We start from the raw sequence: 19,055 nt of genomic DNA on the forward strand, positions 1-19,055 counted from the left end.
TCTTTCTTTTTTTCTTTCTTCCTTTCTTCTTTCCTTCCTTTCTTCTTTCTTTCCTCCCTTCCTTTCCATCTTTTCTTGCTTCTTTCTTTCTTTTTTTCTTCCTTCTTTCTTTCTTTATTTCCTTTCTTTTCTTCCTTTCTCTCTCTCTTTTCTTTCCTTCCTTCCTTGCTTCTTTCTTCCTTCTTTCCTTCCTTGCTTCTTTCTTTCTTTCTCTTAATTTCCTTCCTTTCTTCTTTCTTTCCTTTCTTTCTTCTTTCTTTCTCTTTCTTTCCTTCCTTTCCATCTTTTCTTGCTTCTTCCTTCCTTCCTTCCCTTCCTTTCTTGCTTCTTTCTTTCTTCCTTCCCTTCCTTTCTTTCCTTCCTCTCTTTCCTTCCTTGCTTCTTCCTTCCTTCCTTGCTTGCTTCTTTCTTTCTCTTCCTTTCCTTCTTTGCTTCTTCCTTATCTTCTCTTCTTCCTTTCCTTCATTCCTTCTTTTTTGCTTTTTTCTTTCTTTCCTTCCTTCTCTTCCTTCCTTGCTTCTTTCTTCCTTTCTTCTGTCCTTCCTTCCCTCCCTCCCTTCTTTCTTTCTATCCCCGCTCTCTCTGAGGAATTCTGGGAGCTGAAGTCTACAAGTCTTAAAAGTTGCCAAGGTTGGTGAAAAAAAACCCCTTCCCCGCTTTTAAAGAACCTCCTTTTGGGAAAAGCCCGGCCAGCCTCCTGCTCTCTCCATCCCTCCCTCCCTCCCTCCCTCTTTCTTTTCTTTTTTTCTTTTCTTCTCTCTCTCTCTCTCTCGCTGAGGAATTCTAGGAGCTGAAAGTCCACAAGTCTTAAAAGTTGGCAAGGTTGGCGAATGGCGACCCCCTGGGAAAAGAAGCCTCCTTCTGGGAAAAGCCCGACGAGCCACCTGCTCCCTCACGACCTCCCTCCCTCTCTCTCTCTCTCTCTCTCTCCACAAGGCCGCGGTTTCCCTCAGTCAGTACCCAGGCCCCGGGTTCCCCCGCTTTTCCCGCCCTCGGCCCCGCCCCTTAGCTCGCCTGGCCCCGCCTCCCTTTTGACAAAAGGGCCGGCGTGGTGGTGGCTGAGGGGGTGAGGAGGAGGAGGAGGAGCGGGGTGTCTCTCTCTCCCTCCCCGCCAATGCTCGGCTGCCTTCGGTGAGGGCGCCAAACAAAGGCTGGGTCGGCTCGCGCCTCGCCTCACCCGGCCGGGTTTTCTCTGGCGGGCGGGCGGGCGGAGGGGGCAGAGACCCTGGGGCGGCCACCCCCGCCTGGCCAGGTGCCGGGGGGGGGGGCGGACGAAGCGACGGCGGCTGGGACTGGAGATGCTGCCTGGCTTGAAGCGAGCGGGCCGGGCTGCGCGCGCTTGAGGGAGAGGCGAGAGGTCCACTGGCGTCTGGGAGCTGCCGCCGCCAAGCATGGCCATCGCGCACATCGCCACCGAGTACGTCTTCTCGGACTTCTTGCTGAAGGAGCCGTCGGAGAGCCGCTACAAGGGGCTGCGGCTGGAGCTGGCCCTCGACAAGCTGGTCACCTGCATCGCCGTCGGGCTGCCGCTCCTCCTCATCTCGCTCGCCTTCGCGCAGGAGATCTCCGTGGGTAAGCCCAGACGCTGCCCGGGGGTGGGGAGATTGGCGGGGGGGGGGGGGCGCCTGCCTGCCTGCCCTCATCCGGGGCTCGGGCTGCTATTGGGGGCATGGAGGGGGGGCAGAAAGAAGAACTCCCCCTTGGCTGCCAAAGGGCACGGTTGGGCTTGGCTCTCACTCCCCGGTTTTGGTGCCTTTGAGGACAAAGTGTTGTTGTTGTTTTAAAAAATATATTTTATTTATTTCCCCTGGGAACATACATATCCAGATAGAGAGAGAGACAGATAGATAGATAGATAGATAGATAGATAGATAGATAGATAGATAGATAGATAGATAGATAGATAGATAGAGACAGACAGACAGACAGACAGACAGACAGACAGACAGACAGATAGATATAGAGAGACAGACAGACAGATAGCCAGATAGATAGATAGATAGATAGATAGATAGAGAGAGAGAGAGAGAGAGAGAGAGAGACAGGTAGGTAGGTAGGTAGGTAGGTAGGCAGGCAGGCAGGTAGGCAGGCAGGCAGGCAGACAGACAGACAGATAGCCAGATAGATAGATAGATAGATAGATAGATAGATAGATAGATAGACAGACAGACAGACAGACAGACAGACAGACAGACAGACAGACAGACAAACACAGATATTCATTCATTCATTCATTCATTCATTCATCAAACATGCACAAGACAGCATGTATTAGATTAAACATAAACAAATATGTATAACAGGTATTGGTATAAACATAAACAACAGAATAGAAATAGAGTAGAATAGAATAGAACAGAATTCTTTATTGGCCAAGTGTGATTGGACACACAAGGAATTTGTCTTTGGTGCAGATGCTCTCAGTGTACATAAAAGAAAATACTGTATACGTTTATCAAGAACCATGAGGTGCAACACTTAATGATTGTCATAGTGGTCAAATAAGCAATCTGTGCTGCGCTGAATCCCTAGGGAGTTGGGTGGCGTAGAAAAACAGATACATAGACAGACAGATGAACAAGCAAAGGCAGTACAGATAAATGAGGACAATAGTTCGGTAAAACAGGGTCAGTAGGCACATTGGTGCACTTATGCACGCCCCCTTTGCGGACCTCTTAGGAACAGCCAGGGTGAGTTCGACAATAGACAGTCTAAGATTAAAGTTTTGGGGGGTTCGGGGAAGAAACCACAGAGTCAGGTAGTGCATTCCAGGTATTGATCACTCTGTTGCTGTTAAATGATCTGTTTTCATCAATGAAAGCAGCAAAGGACTGCTGTCTTTGGCGCTACCGTGCACCCTCCGAGGCCGGCATCTGGCGAGTGTGCACGCACCCGTCGATGTGATATTTGGCTTCTGCGCATGCGCAGCAAGTGAAATCTCATCTGAGAACACATGCGTGAGCAAGATTTCGGCGATTTTCGGCAATATTTTTGCTTCATGCGCAGAAGCCAAAAATCCGTGAAAACCACTGAAATCTCACTCACGCAAGCGACTTCACACAAGATCACGTTGGCGGATGCAAGCGTACGTCAGGGATGCACAGCTGAGTGTACATCCCCAAAATCACTACCGGAACATAGCTCCTTACTGTTCTGGTAGCAGGTCGTCAGTGATCGAAAGGACCAAGTGAGGCATTTCAAGATTGAGGTGCTGCAGGGGTGTGTGTGTTCCCCAAGTTTTCTAAGGCTGTCCAAAGACAAATGAATCAAGGCTTTAATAAGAAGGACTAGGGGTGATGTGGTAGTCCTCCAATATTTATTTATTCATACATTCATTCAATTTTTTAATGCCGCCCTTCTCCTTAAGGCGACTTACAACATGTTAGCAATAGCACTTTTTAACAGAGCCACCTCGGAAGAATGCAAGGCTGAGTCAACCTTGAGCCGGTGATGAGATTTGAACCACTGACCTACAGATCTACAGTCAGCTTCAGTGGCCTGCAGTACAGCACTCTACCTGCTGCGCCACCTTGGCTCTGTCATTTGGCGGGACCCAGGAGAAGAGCCTTCTCTGTGGCAGCCGACCCTCTGGAACCAGCTCCCCCCAGATATCAGAGTTGCCCCCACCCTCCTTGCCTTTCGCAAGCTCCTTAAAACCCACTTCTGTCGTCAGGCATGGGGGAATTGAAATTTTTTCCCCCTTCCCCCTAGGCTTATAGAATTTATACATGGTATGCTTGTATGTATGATTGGTCTCTTAAATTGGGGTTTTTAGATTACTTTTTAATATTAGATTTGTTACATTGTTTTCTTTATTGTTGTTAGCTGCCCCAAGTCTTCGGAGAGGGGCGGCATACAAATCTAATAAATAATAATAATAATAATAATAATAATAATAATAATAATAATAATAATAATAATAGCTTGTTCTTTCTATTATTATTATTTATTATTATTATTATTTATTAGATTTGTATGCCGTCCTCTCTGCAGACTCCAATAGGTTTAACTCTTTGACTTTATATTTCAACCTCCTTATACACATTTTTTTAATCTCACCAGATATATACCATCTGCCAAATATTATAGAATTCAGATTCTTCTTGGTTATTTAACCGCCTCGTCATCATATCTAGCTCTGCACATTCTATAATTTTCCTGAGTACTTCTTCTTCTTTCGGTGTTTCCATTTCTTTCCATCTTTGTGTAGCAAAACCCATTTAAATGGTGACATACATTTTGAGCTCAATGATGGTCGTAGACAGGGATGGGCTACTACCCGGACGGGGGTCGGTGGGGATGCAGTGGGGTAGCGAAAATGGAGCTCCACCCCAGAGCACCCAATTTGCACTGAAAGATGTTGAAAGAAAATGCAGGGCGTCCTGCATAAGCCACGGCCACAGTGTGGTAGTAAAAACTTTGGTAACCCTTCACTGGTTGTAAGTTGTACTCTGTACTCTATTCTATTGTATGTATCTTTTTATTCCTTTTTTTTTAAAACGGTAATCTGCCTGGATGTCGTGGGCGTGGGATGGGCAGCTATATAAATTAAGTAAACATCAATCACTTAATTGCATTTTGGTCATAGTCCAGCGTAGAATAACACAATTATTTCTTTAGGAAGTAGAAATATAAACATATATAACAAACACGCTGATGGAAGATTCTAAGTCATCCAGATTTGTCTGGAAGTTGAGTCACAGAGGCAAGTGGACTTATTTTCTTGCTGGTTTGACACCAGTGGAAGGTTGCTCCCAGTTTCAAAGCGGGTTGCTCAAACTGGTGGCGGAATTTTGCCCCCGCTTGCCAAACCAGCAACGATGGGCGGCTGGCCATACCCACAAACCAGTCCTTTGGTCACCATGCCTTGAAAGTGGCTGGCAAAGAACCCTCTCTTCATGCGCAGAGGCTTCTGCACATGTGCAGAGGGTCATTTCCCCGATGTGACATAGGGCAACGCGCACTTCTGTAATGCTCTCTACAAGGGGCTACCTTTGAAAAGTGTTCGGAAACTTCAGGTCGTGCAGAATGCAGCTGCGAGAGCCATCATGGGCTTTCCCAAATATTCCCATGTTACACCAACACTCCGCAGTCTGCATTGGTTGCCGATCAGTTTCCGGTCACAATTCAAAGTGTTGGTTATGACCTATAAAGCCCTTCATGGCACCGGACCAGATTATCTCAGGGACCGCCTTCTGCTGCACGAATCCCAGTGACCAGTTAGGTCCCACAGAGTGGGTCTTCTCCGGGTCCCATCAACTAAACAATGTCGCTTGGCGGGACCCAGGGGAAGAGCCTTCTCTGTGGTGGCCCCGGCCCTCTGGAACCAACTCCCCCCAGAGATTAGAATTGTCCCCACCCTCCTTGCCTTTCGTAAGCTTCTTAAAACCCACCTCTGCCGCCAGGCATGGAGGAACTGAGATACTCTTTCCCCCTAGGCCTTTACAATTTTATGCATGGTATGTCTGTATGTATGTTTGGTTTTATAATAAGTGTTTTAACTGTTTTAATATTTTAATATTTAATAATTTAAATAAATAAATAAAATAAATAAACAAACAAATAAACAAACAAACAAACAAACTTCTGACGCAATGTGAACTGGTAGGGAAGGTAAGTAGAACCCATCCGTTTGAAACATTTCACTGCTTATCCGAGTAGCCTTTCCAATCTGTGCAAGTTGCTTAGGGCAGTGATTCTCAACCTTTCTAAAGCCGTGACCCCTTAATACAGTTCCTCATATTGTGGTGACCCCCAACCATAAGTCTAGTGCCAATTCTCCCAACAGGGCTTTAACCTGATTGGCAAAAATATGTTCCAAGGCGCCAGAATAGAAGCTTTGGTTCCTAACACCATGGGAAATTTGTCTTTTCCCATGGTCTTATGTGACCCTTGTGAAATACAGTAGTCATTCGACTCCCAAAGGGGTCCCGACCCCCAGGTTGAGAACCCCACCTATGTCCTTCAGAGTACTTATAATAAAATCACATTGATAGAATAAAAGAAGATAAAGTTAAAATTATGAATAAATAAAATTACAGCATTCAGGACTTAAAATGTGGGAGAATCCTATAAAATTATAATTAGTATATAATCTAAATGCTATAGGACTTAGGACAGATGAGTTTAAAAAGGATGTATACAAATTTATACGATACTCTATAATTAAGCTAACTTATATTAAGTCTGAAACTCTTGCTAGGATTTGTTGGAATTAAGTATATAGGTAAATCTCTAGAGTAGAGTAGAGGAGCCAAACTTTGCACTCTTGAACAGATTTATTGTATTAAGGTAGAAGTCCCATTATAAACAGGGAGACTTGCTTGCAGATAATGAGATCTACCTGATTAAATTGGATTAATTAATGTAAGACAATCAAAGAGAGAAGCTTAACACTCACTCTTTCTCTTTCCCCAAATATAAGTTCTACCAGCAGTGGTTTTGAGAATAACCACTCCCCCCCTTTGGCGATATGGATTATATTGTATGTATGTATGTATGTATGTATGTATGTATGTATGTATGTATCTATCTATCTATCTATCTATCTATCTATCTATCTATCTATCTATCTATCTATCTATCTATCTATCTGGATTTATATGTCACCCCTCTCTGAGGACTCGGGGCGGCTCACAGCATGTACAGAAAAACAGGAAACAATAATAACAATCCAATTATACCTTAAAAAACAATCTTAAAATTCTAATTAAAAACTATCAATATCATTCATTCAGCAGTCAAACTAAGCATTCATCAGTCAGGGGGGAAGGTCTAAGGAACCCCAGGCCTGGCAGCAAAGATGAGTTTTTAAACTTTTATCATGCTATTTAGGCTCTGCAAGCAACCTACAGTCTTATCATTTGGCAGCCCGTACATCTAAATAAATGCAAGCTATCCCATTTGCATTGAGTGGCTTAAATGCATACATTCATAATATCACCTTTGTTATCTGTGCCACTATCTCTCCGCCTCAGCAACTTGAAGGTGGGTGGACTTCAACTCCCAGAATTCCCCACCCACTCATGTTGATTGGAGAATTCTGGGAGTTGAAGTCCGCCCAGCTTCAGGCTGCCAACAATGAGAAAACCCTGATCTGTTGCAAGGTTGGTTGTGAACGTCAACAACTCTTAAGGTGCTCAGTGGGAAAGCTACCTTCCTATGCCTTGCTTGCAGAATGGATAGCTTGGAGAGGCCTTTTTGGTGGTGACCTCACTTCTGTATTGATCCAGAAGTACTCCAGATGTCACATTGACAAGGGTGTAAAACTGGCGGGTCGCAGGCATCACGTGCAGGCCACGCCCATCCCAATTCTACAAAGGGAAAAATAATCACATGACGGCAACGTGACATAGTGAGTTTGACATCTGTGCTTTAAGACAGAAACATAGAAACATAGAAGATTGACGGCAGAAAAAGACCTCATGGTCCATCTAGTCTGCCCTTATATTGTTTTTTGTATTTTATCTTAGGATGGATCTATGTTTATCCCAGGCATGTTTAAATTCAGTTACTGTGGATTTACCAACCACGTCTGCTGGAAGTTTGTTCCAAGGATCTACTACTCTTTCAGTAAAATAATATTTTCTCTTGTTGCTTTTGATCTTTCCCCCAACTAACTACAGACTGTGCCCCCTTGTTCTTGTGTTCATTTTCCTATTAAAAACACTTCCCTCCTGAACCTTATTTAACCCTTTGACATATTTAAATGTTTCGATCATGTTCCCCCTTTTCCTTCTGTCCTCCAGACTATACAGATTGAGTTCATTAAGTCTTTCCTTATATGTTTTATGCATTAAGTATTAAGATATCCTTTGAAGTTGCAGTTTTCCCATAAGACACATTTTATTGACTTTAACTGTTGGACTTTGACCAGCAGAATATTTATTACTGCTGATTCCAACTGATGTTGTAGTTTATTATTCGTTAGGAGGTTCTTTTTACAAAAACTCTTCCCATCTTAAGGAAATAATCTGTCAAGGGACTGTTACCTGCCTTTCAGTAGCCCTGTCTTCAACAAGAGAACATCATCCATGGCACAACGTATGATTATATCCAGGTTTAGCCTACATCTGTCTGGATTAACTTGATCATACTTTAAATCAGATGAGTATTAAGATCCCTGGAGGCTGGACTTTTTTTTGAAGAGGCCAAGGGACAGAATTAACAACCAAAAAAAGAGGAAAATTCATATTTATTTGTTTGTTTATTTATTTATTTATTTATTTTGTCCAATACACAATGAGAGTTTTAGTGGGTATATATCTATATACACATAATAAAATACATGATGAAGGTTATAGAGGAGATACTCATAGTAAAATATATCTAAGAAATAATAGAAAAGAAGATATAGTAATAGAACATATCAATGGAAGAATAGAAGAAGAGATATAGGAATAGAAGAAAGGTATAGGAGATATAGGAGAGCAATAGGACAGGGGACGGAAGGCACTCTAGTGCACTTGTACTCGCCCCTTACTGACCTCTTAGGAATCTGGATAGGTCAACCGTGGATAATCTAAGGGTAAAGTGTTGGGGGTTTGGGGATGACATTATGGAGTCCGGTAATGAGTTCCACGCTTCGACAACTCGGTTACGGAAGTCATATTTTTTACAGTCAAGTTTGGAGTGGTTAATAGAAACATAGAAGACTGACGGCAGAAAAAGATCTCATGGTCCATCTAGTCTGCCCTTATACTATTTCCTGTATTTTATCTTACAATGGATATATGTTTATCCCAGGCATGTTTAAATTCAGTTACTGTGGATTTACCAACCATGTCTGCTGGAAGTTTGTTCCAAGAATCTACTACTCTTTCAGTGAAATAATATTTTCTCATGTTGCTTTTGATCTTTCCCCCAACTAACTTCAGATTGTGTCCCCTTGTTCTTGTGTTCACTTGTGTTAATATTAAGTTTAAATCTGTTGTGTGCTCTTGTGTTGTTGTGGTTAAAGCTGAAGTAGTCGCCGACAGGCAGGACGTTGCAGCATATGATCTTGTGGGCAATACTTAGATCTTGTTTAAGGCGTCTTAGTTCTAAACTTTCTAGGCCCAGGCATTGGGGTTGTGGTGCTGATGGATATCTTCGTAGGTGTGGTTTACATGTTGCAAATGTGATTTTTAGCCTTGACCCTGTTCTCTTTTGCAAGGCATTCATAAAGTTTAGGTACATTTTGAATTTTGCTTAAACCAACACAGGAGTGGGAAATGTTTTGGTAAATAAGAGTTGCATTTAAGTGTTGTGACTATGAAGAGCCATAAAGTAGTTAGGACCATATGATAAAACAGTGCTAGGCTGGCTATTTTTATTGCAACATTCTACATGGAGGCACACAATAAAGTTTGCATGTGTTTCATACTTCAAAATGAAGGAAACCAACTTTTGGTTTCATAAGTTACTGTTTGCAGTGGAAATTTAAACTCTTCAGGAAACAAATGCATGTGACTTCATGGTTGCAGCTTATTGACCCCTGTGCTAAATCATAAACCATGTTGATTTTAATAAACCACAATGTGGTTTATTAAATACTAAGTAAATACTAAGCTGCAAGCAGCAGACTCCACTGTGGTATAACACTGTACACGGACCAATTCTAATTTAGGAATCTCACAGAAGTTTTGTTGTGCTTTTCGGTAATGGTTTGGAAGCTACATCACGGCAGTTGGCGCTTGACTTACCACCACAATTTATTTATTTATTTATTTATTTATTTATTTATTTATTTATTTATTTATTTATTTATTTATTGGATTTGTATGCCGCCCCTCTCCGTGGACTCGGGGCGGCTAACAACAGTGATAAAAACAATATGTAGCAATCCAATAATAAAACAACTAAAAACCCTTATTATAAAAACCAGACATACATACTGACATACCATGCATAAACTGTAGGGGCCCAGAGAGAAAGAACATCTCAGTTCCCCCATGCCTGACGGCAGAGGTGGGTTTTAAGGAGCTTATGAAAGGCGAGGACGGTGGTGACAATTCTGATCTCTGGAGGGAGTTGGTTCCAGAGGGCCTGGGCCGCCACAGAGAGGGCTCTTCCCCTGGGTCCCACCAAACGACATTGCTAAGTTGACGGGACCTGGAGAAGGCCCATTCTGTGGGACCTAATCGGTCGCTGGCATTCGTGCGGCAGAAGGCGGTCCCGGAGATAATCTGGTCCGGTGCCATGAAGGGCTTTATAGGTCATAACCAACACTTTGAATTGTGACCGGAAACTGATCGGCAACCAATGCAGACTGCGGAGTGTTGGTGTAACATGGGCATTTTTGGGAAAGCCCATGATTGCTCTCGCAGCTGCATTCTGCATGATCTGGAGTTTCCGAACACTTTTCAAAGGTAGCCCCATGTAGAGAGCGTTACAGTAGTCGAGGCTCGAGGTGATGAGGGCGTGAGTCATTGTGAGCAGTGACTCCCGGTCCAAATAGGATTGCAACTGGTGCACCAGGCGAACCTGGGCAAACGCCCCCCTTCGCCACAGCTGAAAGATGTTTCTCTAATGTAAGCTGTGGATCGAGGAGGACGCCCAAGTTGCGGACCCTCTCTGAGGGGGTTAGTAATTCCCCCCCCCCAGGGTTATGGACGGACAGATGGAGTTGTCCTTGGGAGGCAAAACCCACAGCCACTCCGTCTTATCAGGGTTGAGTTTGAGTCTGTTGACACCCATCCAGACCCCAACAGCCTCCAAGCACCGGCACATCACTTCCACTGCTTCACTGACTGGACTCCTTTAAGAATAAACATATTTATTTCTATTTATTTGTTCTTAATGGCTGCCTAAGTACCATTTTATGCTCAATTTTAAGGGTGTGTAGTGTGTTTTAATTGAGCATTTATGCTAATTAAGGTTGAAAGCATGCCTAATGTTGAACTCATCTGACTCAAAATTATCAGAATTGACTGAGATGTGAAATGATCCAGAATTTCAAACAAGTATTTCTCCAGACTTATTTAGCGAAGTGGAGGAAATTCAATTTTTATAAACTAAAAATGCCCCTAGAGTGAAATGCATTTATGTCTCATTTTTATTCCAAGAGCTTTTTTAGAATGGATATGGTACCGGTAGTTCTCAACTTTACAACAGTTATAAGCTGTAAATTGACACCTATTTGAGATAGGTCGTAACTTTGAGGACTATCGGTAATTTAACATACTGTGTTTCCCCGAAAATAAGACACTGTCTTATATTAATTTTTGCTCCAAAAGTTGTGCTACGTCTTATTTTCGGGGGGTGCCTTATATTTCTCAAATAAGACAAATTCACAGGCAGAAAAGCTGACACCCCCAAAGAAAGTGTACCGTACGGTACACTGATTACGGTACGGTACCTGCCAGTATGGCACCCACACACACAAACGACGGCACTTGTTTGGTACAACAGTATACTCCCGCTATTGCAGCTTCCGGCCACCAGAGGAGCTACAGTCCACGCACTGTAGTGGAGACTGTAACGGCGGTGAGACAGCAGCAGACTGTGTCTGCTGTACTGGACGGTACAAAGCGATGGAAGGGGCCAGCAGGGGACGCCACATTATTACGGTACCGCTATGAACAGCTTTGAATGGTACCGTATGTTTTTCCACCGTACCGTATGTAAACTTGACTACGCCTTATTTTCGGGGGGTGCCTTATATTAGCAAATTCTGCAAAACCCCTGACATGCCTTACTTTCGGGGTACGTCTTATTTTCGGGGAAACAGGGTAAAAGAAAATGCTCAGAAGAATGCTTCTCTATTCAACAAGCTTGAGAACTATTATATAAGTAGTCCTCGACTTACAACTATTCATTTAGTGAATAGTTGTTCAAAGTTACAGACTTATGACTGGTTTTCACACTTATGACCTTTGCAACATCCCCCTAGTCACCGGATCAGAATTCAGATGCTTGGCAAGTGGTTCAAACTTACGACGGTTGCAATGTACCGCAATCAGCTTTTTCAACCAAAGTCAGTGGGGGAAAGTCAGGTTCACTTAACAACCATGTTACTAACTTAACAACTGCAGTGATTCACTTAACAGCTGTGGCAAGAAAAGTCGTAAAATGGGGCAAATCCACTTAACAAATGTTTCGCTTAGCAACATAAATATTGGGTCAATTGTGGTTGTAACTCAAGGACTATCTGTATTCAACTCTTCATATACTGCTCAAAAAAATAAAGGAAACACTCAAATAACACATCCTAGATCTGAATGAATGAAATATTCTCATTGAATATTTCATTTGCACAAATATTCCATTTGCACAACAGCATGTAAAATTGACTGTCAATCACTGTTGTTTCCTTAGTGGACAGTTTGATTTCACAGAAGTTTGATTTACTTGAAGTTATATTCGCCTGGTGCGCCAGTTGCGGCCCTATTTGGACCGGGAGTCATTACTCACAGTCACTCATGCCCTCATCACCTCGAGGCTCGACTACTGTAACGCTCTCTACATGGGGCTACCTCTGAAAAGTGTTCGGAAACTTCAGATCGTGCAGAATGCAGCTGCAAGAGCAATTATGGGCTTCTCTAAGTATGCCCATATTACTCCAACACTCCGCAGTCTGCATTGGTTGCCGATCAGTTTCCGCTCACAATTCAAAGTGTTGGTTATGACCTATAAAGCCCTTCATGGCACTTGACCAGAATATCTTCGGGACCGCCTTCTGCCGCATGAATCCCAGCGACCAGTTAGGTCCCACAGAGTCGGCCTTCTTCGGCTCCCGTCGACTAAACAATGTCGTCTGGCGGGACCCAGAGGAAGAGCCTTCTCTGTGGTGGCTCCGACCCTCTGGAACCAGCTCACCCCTGAGATTAGGATTGCCCCCACCCTCCCTGCCTTTCGTAAACTCCTTAAAACCCACCTCTGCCATCAGGCATGGGGGAACTAAAACATCTCCCCCTTGCCCATGTTGTTTTGCCGTTTGATTGATTGTGTGCTTGTTTTTATATATATTGGGATTATTTTATGAATTTCTTAACTTAAAATTGTAATTGGATTGGTGGGCATTGGATTTCGTCGCTATGTACTGTTTTTTCTATTGTTGTGAGCCGCTCCGAGTTTGCGGAGAGGGGCGGCATATAAATCCAATAAATCTAATCTAATCTATATTCTGTTGTTTGTTACCTTTATTTTTTTGAGCAGTAAGTAACCCAGTGAAAAAGATTAAGCTACATGCTAGAGTCTGGACTAAAATGTTTAAACAGATTGCTTTCCAACAAATCGCATGAATAGAATAGAGCTGGAAGGGACCTTGGAGGTCTTTTGGCCAGTCTGCTGCTCATATAGTGAGCTCTGTGGTCAATTAAGGATTGAATGTAGTTCCCACCCACTGATGCTGCTTCAGTCCTTGGTGGAGGTGATTTTATGGCATTCGTCATAGCTACAATCAGAGGTGAGCTTCGCATACAATTGCAAAAAAAAAGTTTGTAAAATTGGGCACAACTCATTTAATAACCACCTCGCTTAAAAATTCAATCAATTGTGATTGCAAATCAAGGGCTGCATGTATAGCATTTGCAAACAATTGGCCTTAATGTAATACACCTTTACATATCATTTCCATGAATATTATACATTTGACTAGACTGCTTATCTACTCTTTGGGTGTTAAGCTGGAAACAAACCAAGCTGAAAACAAACCTCTTAGGTGGCTGTGTCACCACAGCTGAAAACTCAGAAACTTTTTGACTAAAGATGGATGGACAGACTGACAGACACACACAATGTATCTCAAAGCATAGAAATGTGGAAAGTCCCTACGGGCTTCCAGAATTTCTGCTGGAGAAGCAGCTGATCTTTTTATAACTCCACTAAGAATAGGCATTGGGACTTTCCATCTATTAAGAATGATGAATATACACAGCTGATAAAGTTCATATGTCACTGGGAGGATAGAAATTCCAGATGTTGGGACACCAAAAGTTAGTTCAAGTTGCTCTCCAGCAATGCAATATCCAATTATGTGTCCCAATCCCAGTAAAGGGGCCTTTTGCAATTGACAGATGGAGATTTTGTCAATTACGATGGTTTTCAAATGTCTGCTGAGATCCATGGCACTGGGCCCAGCCTCCCAAGTACCAGTGGGACCACTTTCACTGACTTATGCCAGAGTCGTTGCAGCTCAATTTTTAGATCTTCGTATTTCGCAAATTTCTCTAGCTGATTCTCCTCAATTCTGCTGTCCCTTGGGATTGTGATGTCAATGATCCATACTTTCTTTTTAATAATAATTATTTTAATAATTTATTATTATTATAATAATTATAATTAGTATTATTTTATAAAAATAATTTTAATAATAATAATATTTATTATTAGTATTAGTATTATTGTTATAACTATTAAAATAATTATTAAAAAGAAAGAATAATAATAATAATTTTAATAATATTATTGTTGTTGATGTTATTATTATTACTATTATTATTATTAAAATTATTTATTTATTAAATTTATTTATTTATTTATTTATTAAATTTATTTATTTGTTTGCTTATTTATTTTTTATTTATTTATTTATTTATTATTTGTTTTTATTTATTTATTTATTTATTTATTGGATTTGTATGCCGCCCCTCTCCACAGACTCAGGGCAGCTCACAGCAGAATAAATAGAAAAATTCAATTAATAAGCAATCTAAACATTAAAAATATGATCTAAAACCCCAGTTCATTAAAAACAATCATCCACATTGATCCCATATTGTTTCGCTATAATATTGTTTTTTTTATTATTGTTGTGAGCCGCCCCGAGTCTTCAAAGAGGGGCGGCATACAAATTTAATAAATTATTATTTTTATTATTATTATATATATTCTAATCGTCAGTTGGACCTAAGTGTAACACTGAACGGCCCCAAGCCTGCCAGCAGCGGCGAGGTTTTAGAGTCTTGCAGAAGGCCAGGAGGGTGTGGTTAGTACAAATTCCTGGAGGAGTTGGTTCCAAAGGGCCGGAGCCACCACAAATAAGGCTCTTCTCCTAGGGCCCGCCAGACAGCATTGAAGGTCGACTCTATAGGACCTAACCAGTCGCTGGGATACACTTTATTTATTCATTTATTTATTTATTAGATTTCTATGCCGCCCTTCTCGAGGCGACTTCTCCCTTAAAGCTGCCTTGAATCTTCTAATGGGCCCCAACTGAATGGCCCAATTTTTTTTTCTTATCTTACTTTCTCACAATTTTGGAATTTGGCTTGTATGTGAGTTTGATGTTCTGATTTTTATTTAGCGTCTTATTCCCCAGATATATATATCTTGCAAACTGGAACTGGCTTAAACATATGAAGCACAGTTTCAGGAACTGGGCATGGCTAGTTTAATGAAAAGAAGGACCAGGGGAGACATGATAGCAGTTTCCAAGATCTCAGGGGTTGCCACAAAGAAGAGGGAGTCAACCTACTCTCCAAAGCACCTGAAGGTAGAACAAGAAGCAAAGAAGAGAAGTAACTTGGAACTAAGGAGAGCTTTCCTAACAGTTAGATCAACAAATCAGTGGAATAGCTTGCCTCCAGAAGTTGTGAATGCTCCAACACTAGAAGTTTTAAAGAAGATATAGGATAACCATCTGTCTGAAGTAGTGTAGGGTTTCCTGCCTAAGCAGGGGGTTGGACTAGAAGACCTCCAAGGTCCCTTCCAATTTTGTAGTAATAGTACCAGTAGTAGTAGTAGTAGTTGTTATTGATGTCAGTAGAACTGATCAGACATGATAGAAGTATTTAATGTCATGGAAGGAGTATACAGTGACTTGATTTTATGATATGGTTTTCCAGATATTTTTCAACCCTTCTCCTATTAAGCGTTAAGAGCTGTCAAGAATTGCAATTCAGTGACAATAGGAAGCTTGTATGTTGTACACAGTTTGACTGAGGTCATGCAACAACTTAAACGGGGTTAAGAAAGCACAATTGCTGTGTGTCACGTAACACGTTCTGCCCAAAGAAATCAACAAGTCCAGTGGAGTCGTTCGCACAACATTGCTGGTCAGTCTTACCTAGACTCATGACTCCTGCCCAGTCACCAAGTGATTCTCGTGGCTAAAAGTAGCCTTGCACAGTTTTGCCTTGTGCACCAGCTGCCTCCATACCTGGGGTCAGCTGGCTCTGCTTAGAGTTATTCATGCCCTAATCACGTCCTGATTGGAGTGTTGCAAGGCATTCTGTATTGGGCTGCCCTTGAAGAGTATCCAGATGTGTCTGAGAGGGTATTGAATGCAGCGGCGTGAGCAGTTACATGTACTAGGAGTTGTCAAAAACTCCCTATGTCTTCCTTGGTTCTTGGGGGTCTGGCGTAAATGTGAAACATGCCCCAAACATTTATACAGTGGTACCTCTACTTAAGAACGCCCCTACTTAAGAACTTTTCTAGATAAGAACCGGGTGTTCAAGATTTTTCTGCCGCCCCAAGATTTGTATGCCACCCCAAGTCTGCGGAGAGCGGCGGCATACAAATCTAATAAATTATTATTATTATTAATTATTATTATTATTATTATTATTACTTAAGAACAATTTTCTACTTAAGAACCCGAGCCCGGAAAAATTTCCCATGAAATTTGAGAGTGGCACGAAGGACCGACCAGTTTCCTGCCATTCCTCCTTTAATCCTGGCCATCTCGGTGGCGCTTAAGGAGGCTTTGGCAGCCCAGAGCAAACGGAGTGTTTTCCTTTCTCTGGGCACTTGGAGAGGGAATAAACCACTTCACTGTGGTGCCTCCCATATATCCGGTGCGAGGTTGCCTCCTGGAATGTCTGGGCATGGAAAGGCTTCGCCTCGCTTCGCCCCAGCCAGATCAACTCGGCTTCAGCCAAACCAAGGAAGCACCACAGTGAAGGAAAGCAAGCGAGCAAGAGGGGAGCCCTTCAGCATGGGGAGGAATGGGAAGCAGGTAGCAGCAGCAGCAGCCGCCGCCATTCAATCAAAGGAGTGGGAGGTTCCCCCCTCTTGCCCACTTGGGTTTCTCTCTCTGGCGCAGTGTATAGGAGGCAGCCTCGCGCAAAGTATATGCTCCTCCTCGCCGCCTCAGAGTCCCTCTTTTTTTTAAGCCTCAAAGTTTTGGATTTTTAAAATTCCCCTCATCTCACCTTCTTCCTTCGGCAGCGACTGTCCTCCTCCTCTTCTTCCTCCTCCTCGTCCTCCCAACCAAATTCCAAGCTTTTATTTCTTTCCTAATGGGTTTGCACGCATTATTTGCTTTTACATTGATTCCTTTGGGAAAAATTGCTTCTACTTAAGAACGTTTCTACTTAAGAACCTGGTCACGGAACAAATTAAGTTCTTAGGTAGAGGTAACTCTGTATTTTCATTTTAGTCCTTGTTTTGGCAAGATTCTGTCTATAGGTGAGAAACAATACAGGAAATTGCTCAGAAGTAACTCCACATGTTTTTGTTGGTTCTTTGGGCCTGGCATAAAAGTGCAGTGTGTCCTGCCCATTTATATTTTCATTTATTTGCTTATTTTCATGTCATCTTTGAAGTCTGTCATCAAATTTCCTCATGTCTGATTCAATCTCTGAGCACAGTCTTTAGCGTTTATTTTTCTTTTGCCTGATGGGTGACTAGAAGTTGCTCATATCTGTAGGTTCTACATGTCATGTTGTATCACATTTGATGTTAGTATGATATACTAATTGTGACAGGTTCCACACTGTCGTACTGTATCACAGAGGATATTAGTGTATGTTACTAATTGTGATATATCCCATTATGCAAACCATAGCTGCCACATAAACATTTCTTTTTTTAAAATTCAGATTTAAAAACAAGGTATGAAAAACAAAGGCATCACACATAAACATATTTACACTTTACAATTCTGTGTCTTCAGTTTACATTTTTAATGCACTCATATCATACTATTTCTTTTCCTTTCAAGCCAATTATAGATTTTTTCCCATACAGTAAAAAATTATTTTTCATGATGGTACTGCAATTCTAAGGTAAGTCTACTCATTGTTGCACAGTCCACCATTTTTTAAAATCACCATATTCTCTGTTAGTATGTTCTCATTTTTCCACATCTGTGTGAAAGATACAGTGATACCTCGTCTTACAAACGCCTCATCATACAAACTTTTCGAGATACAAACTTGAGGTTTAAGATTTTTTTGCCTCTTCTTACAAACTATTTTCACCTTACAAACCCACTGCCGCCGCTGGGATGCCCCGCCTCTGGACTTCCATTGCCAGCGAAGCATCTGTTTTTGCACTGCTGGGATTCTCCTGAGGCTCCCTTCCATAGGAAACACCACCTCTGGACTTCTGTGTTTTTGTGATGCTGCAGGGGAATCCCAGCAGGGGAATCCCAGCAGGGGAATCCCAGCAGGGGAATCCCAGCAGTGCAAAAACAGGTGCTTCACTGGCAACAGAAGTCCGGAGGTGGGGTTTCCCAGCGAGGGGAACCTCAGTGAAATCGCAGCATCACAAAAACACAGAGGTCCGGAGGTGGGGTTTTGAGGACTTCGGTGTTTTTGCGATGCTGCGATTTCACTGATGCTCCCTTCGCTGGGAAACCCCACCTCCGGACTTCCGTTGCCAGCGAAGCGCTCATTTTCGCGATGCTGGGAAACACAGAAGTCCAGATGTGGGGTTTCCCATGGAGGAGAGCCTCAGGAGAATCCCAGCAGCAGAAAAACGGGCGCTTCGGCTGGCAAAAGGGGTGAATTTTGGGCTTGCACACATTAATTGCTTTCCCATTGATTCCTATGGGAAACATTGTTTCGTCTTACAAACTTTTCACCTTAAGAACCTCGTCCTGGAACCAATTAAGTTTGAAAGACAAGGTATCACTGTATTTCCTATTTTAAAAGTACAGTGGTACCTCTACTTAAGAACTTAATTCGTTCCGTGACCAGGTTCTTAAGTAGAAAAGTTTGTAAGTAGAAGCAATTTTTCACATAAAAATTAATGTAAAAGCAAATAATGTGTGCAAACCCATCAGGAAAGAAATAAAAACTCGGAATTTGGGTGGGAGGAGGAGGAGGAAGAAGAGGAGGAGGACAGTTGCTACCGAAGGAAGAAGGTGAGGTGAGGGGAATAAAAAAAAATCCAAAACTTTAAGG

The 19,055-nt window shown here is 42.3% G+C and overlaps 1 protein-coding gene across 1 annotated transcript in view; it reads left to right on the forward strand.

The window, feature by feature from the left end:
- Positions 1-1,062: 1,062 nt before the first annotated feature.
- The window catches only part of PANX1 (pannexin 1), a 47,887-nt gene continuing 29,894 nt past the window's right edge, over positions 1,063-19,055 (forward strand). Inside the window, exon 1 of the mRNA XM_070749620.1 lies at positions 1,063-1,572. Within this exon, the coding sequence (XP_070605721.1) occupies positions 1,392-1,572 (181 nt within the window). The 5' untranslated portion in view covers positions 1,063-1,391. The remainder of the gene's footprint in view (positions 1,573-19,055) is intronic.

Source organism: Erythrolamprus reginae, chromosome 4 (assembly GCF_031021105.1).
Source record: "Erythrolamprus reginae isolate rEryReg1 chromosome 4, rEryReg1.hap1, whole genome shotgun sequence".
NCBI lineage: Eukaryota > Metazoa > Chordata > Lepidosauria > Squamata > Dipsadidae > Erythrolamprus > Erythrolamprus reginae.